This window comes from Olea europaea, chromosome 12 (assembly GCF_002742605.1).
Source record: "Olea europaea var. sylvestris chromosome 12, O_europaea_v1, whole genome shotgun sequence".
NCBI lineage: Eukaryota > Viridiplantae > Streptophyta > Magnoliopsida > Lamiales > Oleaceae > Olea > Olea europaea.
The window spans coordinates 338,184-345,414 of NC_036248.1; the positions used below are offsets into that span (position 1 = coordinate 338,184).

Consider the following 7,231-nt stretch of genomic DNA (forward strand, 5'->3'; position numbering starts at 1 on the left):
TTAAAGTTCAAAAATCATATATCTATTTATTAATTACATCATGAATGTTTTACAAAAATATAAATGTAAGTACGTTGGATTGAAGAATAGAACATACAATAAATTTTCGCATACAGCTAAATTGAGCCCTTGTTTGAGGGCCATTTTCTCAAGAATGTATTTTTTTTCAAAATTCATTTTTAACAACACATTCTTCTATAAAATAATTATACACGTATTTCAACCAAACATACTATTAATTTATTGTACCACAAGATTAACATCGAGCAATATTCCAAGTAATAATACACGTTAAATGAAATTGAAAAAATTCGACTGGTTTGAATTTTCTATGACTATTAGCATTCACAAACTACGGAACAAAAGACAATGATTTTTAGTTAAAAGTTGAAATTTAGATGATATTTTGCATCATAACTTATATGGATTAATTTGGTTCTAAAATACTGGAGATTTTTTTTAAAAAGAAATATTGTTTTAGGGGAAATTATTTTATCATACAAAATCAGTTCTCTCTATAAATCCAAATACACTCACAAACAAAGCAAGTTCACATCAGCTACAAAAGTGTCCCCAAATTACAGGGCAATAGCTCAAGAAGATGAAAAGAAAATTAAGAAGAAAGAATGCACTTAGCAAGCTTAATAATCTCCAGAAATTCTAATGAAAATCACTGCTTCAGGTGATTTTATTCGATACCGTGAAATGATGGTAAGACAGCTACAAGGGGATCTCCATAACCAACAGCTTCTGTAAATCAAGTACAATTAAAGCAATAAGCAGATACATTCAGTCAACTTAAAAGCCCACACAAATAAGCAATAAGCAAATAACTAATTCAAGACATGCTTTTCCCTTTACTATTTAATGGACCATATCAAGGTGAAAGATGACAATTTTGGTCTGCTATGATACACTGATTAAAGATTTAATCCCACAACATAACTAATGGTATAAACCAGGGCTGGGCCACCCAATTCCCGAGCAACCGGCACAGGTGAATATTGTGGAAACATAATGTGTAAGATGATGATGTGCATAAGTTCAAACAGATAATAGTTGTAAGCATTTAAACAAACGGGATGAGAAACAAGGAGGAAAGCAAATCAAATACAGAGAGAAGTTTAAAACTTAATAAGCACTTGCATTTCATAGTTCCAGCTTTTTCTAATTATGAATTCAATTTGAATCAAAATTATTTATCCACTGGCATATGTGCTGATCTCTGATATTATCCTAGAAAAAACATGAAGTATACAATATATTTGAAAAGCACCATGATGAAATAGCTTGAAATGCTATAAAAGTCGAAGCTCCGGAAGTAACAAATGACTTTTCTTGGAAGGGTCCGTTATAATTCCTTATTGGAAGGAAATTATAAAATCTTTTGTCTAAACATTACACGATCTTCCTTGTAGGTTAATTTTTTTTGCCAGATAACAATCGAAATCAAAGAAATATATAATTAGCTCATTGGGAACTGTATCTAGCTTCATTAATTTAATAGATACAAGCATTGTAGTCCAGTAAATCTCCCATAATCCTAGTATTCATATATGTACACGGAGTTTCCTAAATTTAACTACTCCAATTTCTCTTAGCCAAGAGCATTTGAAAGTAAATATGTTCAATCCAATTCTGAAGATTGAATAGCAAATAAATAACAAACAGCTAAATAAATGATTTATTTATTTAGAATTAAAATTTAAAAAAAAAAAAAAAAAAAAAAAAAAAAAAAAAACCATTAACTTCTTAAGAGGGTTTTTTTGTGTGCAAAGTCATGATTGTTTTAAAACACGAATCAAGGATCAAATTTATGGAGCAATTATTTGTCTTGTAATGACTTGTATTTTCTTGTTTTTAATGAAATATAAAATGAAGTGTATGTTTCATCTTATCCTCATCAAATTTTTCAACAATGGAGTCCATGAAAAAGAAAGCCCAAATCTCACATGATAGCACATATATACAATATAAAAAGTATCCATGACATCATACCTCCATCGTCATAAAGGAGCTTCAGGACTTCTCCAGCCACATCTGACTGCTCAGAGATTATTTTGGGACCAATATGAAGGAGCAGAAAATCATAAACGGGTCATCATGAAAGCAGAGTTATATTAGAAGAAAACTAGAACAGAGGCTCACTCTGACTGGAAGTTCGGAACCAAACTGATCCAAAAAGCCTACTATTTGTCCTTCTTTGATAACATCGCCCTGTGCATAAAAAAAGGTCCTTCAAATCACTACACTAATTTGAGTACCATAACTTGAAGAGGTATTATAATATTAATTGTAAGCATTTTACAGTACGGCCAGACAATACCACTGTAGTAAACAGTCAATGAAAAACTGATTCATAAAGAAGCACCATCTACCTTATTGCTGAAAGAAGAAAGTACAGAGGTATGATCGACTCGAAAAGAATGGGTATTCTCTTTTTTTCTTTTTCCTTTTAAGGTTGTGGGTGGGAAGAGGGTGGGGTTGCGATTGGCAAAAAAATGTCAGGAATTTTCACAAGAAGAGTAACAAGACCCAGAAAATTCCTTAACAAAAAAATCACTTTTTGAGAAAAATGCTTCTAACATTTGGCTGTTTCAAGTGCTTACACATGCATGAATGTTTGAAATAAAGAATGCAGTAATTGGAACAGGCATCTTTAATTTCAAAGGCAAAAATTGGTCCAAGAAGTGTTATATGCCTTCATCCAAAAAATAGAACAAAAAAGAAAGATAAATGAGAATGGAAATAGAGAAGAGAAAGGAAAATCTCTTGTCAGGCAGTACCTCTTTACAAGCAGGAGGTTGCTTCTTTCCTTTCAAAGTCCTGGCCCTTCGGAATGAACCAACCTAAAAAAGGGAATTTGCAGAGAGTTACTGAAAGTATATTCCATTGCATACAAATAGCCATAAGAGGTCCTCAATGCTTACCTGTGGAGATGACAAGATAACATAGCCACTTGATCCTGAAGCCCCCAGTGCAGCCAACTTCGCTGCCTTATCGGCAGCAACATTTGTAAATGGGCTGATCTTTTCTGCAGAAGATTTTGATGGCGATGGTGGAGGAGCAGCAGGAGCTGATTCATTCATTGGTTCACTTGGAACAGGTGGTGCAGATGTGGGAGAAACAATTGGTTCCGGAGTGGGTGTAGGTTCAATGTTCCTCTTCACATGCATTTGAAAGCCTCCAAACTGTTACAAAGTAAGAAACATCCAAGTAAACATTAACTTCCAAGCAATACACTGGGATAGTCAGAACGTGTTTGTGACGTCATCTTTCAATTTCAAAACAATTAACACAATCAAGGTAAACAACCCAAGCTGGACATCACGCGTGAGTAATTTAATGATACAAAGCAACCACCATGTAGAACAATGACCATAACCTTGTCACTTCTTGTGGATAACCCCAAACAAACTAATGTACTGAACTTTGATACCTGTTTTCCATGTCAAATAAAGCAGTGATACAGATCAACATACTAGGCAACCATAAATAATTGCAAGGTGCTGATCATCGACAATGACATTATTACAAAGTGTCGCTCGCCAATATGTAATCAATAAACATTTTTTTGACAACTCATGCATACTGTTTTGTTGCTTCATTTATGATTAGACTCACTTGACCATCCTTCAGAAAGTAACTGATGAAATATGTACTTCTCTTTCACTGCTTCATGATAAGTTCACCAGCATAATTATGGAATACTTTATGATGCAGGTAAGACAAGCTCTATGGATTACAACATTAATAAATAAAAAACTGCATATTCCCAATAAATTTAGTGCTGGTTTCATGAAACCTCTTCGCCATTCCATTCAGTTTATCACTATATCCACAAGAAGTTCCAATCCAACTTAATCCTTCAATACCATAACAGGCCATATTTGGTCAATACTCATTACCTACCACTTCTATCATGTTCCATTTAAATCGTATCCCTCAAGTTTCTTTGGCACAATACATTCCCCAACCTAAATTGTTTTTCTCTTGGTTTATCCTCAATCATGTCACATCAAAATTGTTGGCATATATTAAGAAGTTCAACGTTTCCTGAATGACTAAACAATTCACATTCACATAAATGCAAACAAATTGCAAAGCTGATGATGGAAAAATAGATTCACCTTAATTTTCAGCTCAGCGACTTTTGTCTCCTCACAGACTTCTGTGAGCAGTGTCTGACATAAATCAAATAAGTGCGCTTGTCATGTTTCAACAAACAATAAAAGAAGATATCACTCTTATCACTAGTACTAGTACACGTAAAATTAGAACACAAGGAAGTTCCTGGGCATAAGTTCTGGCATAATGACAACTACGTAACACAAGAGATCTAGAAAGAAATGCATTGTTGTGGAGTCATATTACCAAAAATTACTGAACTTATCAATAATGAAGTTTAAACAACATACACAGAACACAATCAATAGGTTTAGCTTCTTTTCAAACAAACATAGTCTTACTTGTGATCAGAAAAGAAAATAATATCACCCTCATATGATTATTATAGAAACAACAGAAAGGCAAAAGCTTATATAATGAGTATAAAATCACTTCTAGTAATACTCTGCTTGAGTGAATTGTGTGATTTACCTTGTTTTTTTCAATAACACTTAAAATTCAATGAACATAAAATTCCTAGGACAAGGCTATATTCTTGGCATGTGAGGAGAATCATCTAGTTTCCAAGCGAAACTTCATAGGAACCCTTCCATAGTTCAACTCCAAATCATATCATATAAAACAAAAAATATCTTCGTCAGAACCATTTATGCCCACTTAATGTTTTCCTTATTAGTACTTTGAAAGCCAAGTTTTGAGATTCAAAAGAAAATACAGTAAATACTAGTGTTTCAAACATATCCATATGTCTACAACAGTTCAACTGATAACTATATATCTACTTAGAGAACAGTGTTGGAGGTATGAGAAAAAATTATCAAAAGACTAGTTGCTTTATATTTTTAAGTATACAGACGACGCAAGGCAAACACACACAAATCAGGCTGCAAAAATTTAAATGGAATGTATATCCAAAAGACACCTCAAAACCATTGGGGAACGTAGCCTGCAACGATTTCTTCTCCACTGATCCATTTTGATGATTACCTGACAAAAGAGCCCATTGGGGTCACCTGAATTTGCATCAAATAAGAAGAAAAGCTAAACTTTTGTTTCAAGTTATATGACAACAATAAAAGCTAGATCACTAAAGCGGCTTTTTATATTCCTAGGCTTACAACACAGAAATCAACAACTCACCACTGGATTTTGCTGTTCCAGTACTTTCAGAGGCCATCACAAATGGTACAAGTATTGCTCCCCGCTTATTTGTAAGTGACATGCTCTTTCCACCACAGAAGGGCAATTTGTTTAGGTTCGAAAGGGGTGCATTGTTCATAATAATTGTGGCAGGTCGTTCAAGTACAGACTTCAAATGAGAACTTGTGCTGACCGAATCTGAAAGACCACGATAATAGTCAAGCTACTACTTCATGTAAAGTCCAGTAGTTTGTATACAAGGATAACTAACATTTATGCGAGATCAGAACAGATAAGTTCTTTTATTTCACTCCACTTACGTAATTATGTTAATACTGGGTATCATTATATTGGATAATTTGGTCAAAGAGGGTGTTTACCATCCTTGTTACCTGACACTAATTCATTCATATCAACATTTTTGTTATTTAATATGTAATATATGTCCAGTAGATTACTAATTACGAAATAAGGCATGCCTTCTCTTAAAATCCACATATTTTCCGTTAAATTTACCACTTTGAGAATTATTCTATGAGAAATACGTGCAAAATATGTTTAGAGCCTACTAAAACAAGCAAATTGTTTCTCTGATTGATGTGTCCCCATACTGATGACCTAAGTACACACTTTTTGAAAGAATCTGGAGAAAATAACTCCTCTTAATTGACGATTATAAAAAAAAAAACCATCCTGGAGATGGTAAGTTCTATGATTTGTTGGGATAGATTCTGCCAAATAACGCACAGCGTATCATCAGATTTGGCTACAAAGGAATGAATTCGAAGTGATAGGGCCTCGACTTATTTCTAGAATTAGAGTTCGACCGCAACTTCCCCCCTCTGTTTCCGTATCTTCACTTAATAGACCGATTTGACTAATAACACTGGATCAAATAGCAATGGAGACATTTATTCCACTAGTTAGACCTTTGAGAAACAAAGTCATAGGCGCGTAGGTTCAAGGCCAGACCAACCACTCCAAGAGCACTCTGGCGTTACCTCCGCTTTCATGTCTCTCGGCGTGATCAGCACTGGGTGTTTCCGAGCAGACCTAGAGCTTAGGCTTCTCTTTATGTTTTGGTTCCTTTGATTGATTTATTTGTATGACCCAAATTTTAGCAACTTCCATGTCCCACCTAAATCCGTACGTGTCCAACGTCAAAGGATTGTGTGATCTGGCATTCTGCAATGTTTAGGGACTTTGTGACTGGTTTAAAGGGACTTGGTTAACTGATACTTGTTAACATGAGTTAAAGTATTTTGGGCCAGTTGGTTAGTGCCAACTATGTTCGCAGGGCCAAGAGTCTGACTTGATCCTCACCTGCAGTACCTGACACCTTCATGGTGAAACCCACTTAGTGAGCCAGGACTTGTGAAAAGGGCCATAAATTGTATACTGGATGCAACTAGTATGTCACATAATTGAGCGGAGAAGTTCATAACATTCAGTTCCACATCACTCGTGGGGGATTGTGTGAATAACATATATAGATTTTAGTGAAGAAGTTCATAACATTCAGTTCCATATCAATTGTGGAGGATAGTGTAAATAATATATAGATTTGAATAATATATAGATTTGGTCATCCACTACTTGTTAACATGAATTTAAGCTTTTTAATCCAATTCAGTTGTGACAAAAATGTTGGTAGAGCCATGGATCTAACCAAGATACTTTCAAGTAAAATTAACTAGACAATTTACAGTTGAAGAAATAGCAAGACCAATTAAATGGATATCAAGGAAAAGCTTGATGAAAAAGATAACAAAATATCTAGCTACTTGGCCAGATAATGAATACACTCGCATTAATTCTTGTTTGTTTTCTTTAAGAAAAACAACTGAACAACTATTAAAAAAACCTAGTCAGTTAGCATGGACTTGCAGGGCATAAACTGATTTTTAGGCCGTTAAATGGAAGAAAATTCCCAAAAAAAAAAAAAAAAAAAAAAAAAAAAAAA

General features: G+C 34.2%; 1 protein-coding gene across 1 annotated transcript; it reads right to left on the bottom strand.

Annotated features, from left to right (window-relative positions):
- Positions 1 to 462: 462 nt before the first annotated feature.
- On the bottom strand, positions 463 to 5,490 carry LOC111405059 (biotin carboxyl carrier protein of acetyl-CoA carboxylase-like). Its single transcript, XM_023033748.1, has 8 exons — positions 5,269 to 5,490; positions 5,051 to 5,115; positions 4,131 to 4,184; positions 2,931 to 3,191; positions 2,787 to 2,849; positions 2,149 to 2,217; positions 1,999 to 2,044; positions 463 to 750 (listed from the first exon to the last, which is right to left on the bottom strand). The coding sequence occupies exons 1-8, from the start codon at positions 5,405 to 5,407 to the stop codon at positions 689 to 691; spliced, it is 759 nt and encodes a 252-aa protein (XP_022889516.1). The 5' UTR covers positions 5,408 to 5,490; the 3' UTR covers positions 463 to 688.
- Between the last annotated feature and the right edge of the window lie 1,741 nt (positions 5,491 to 7,231).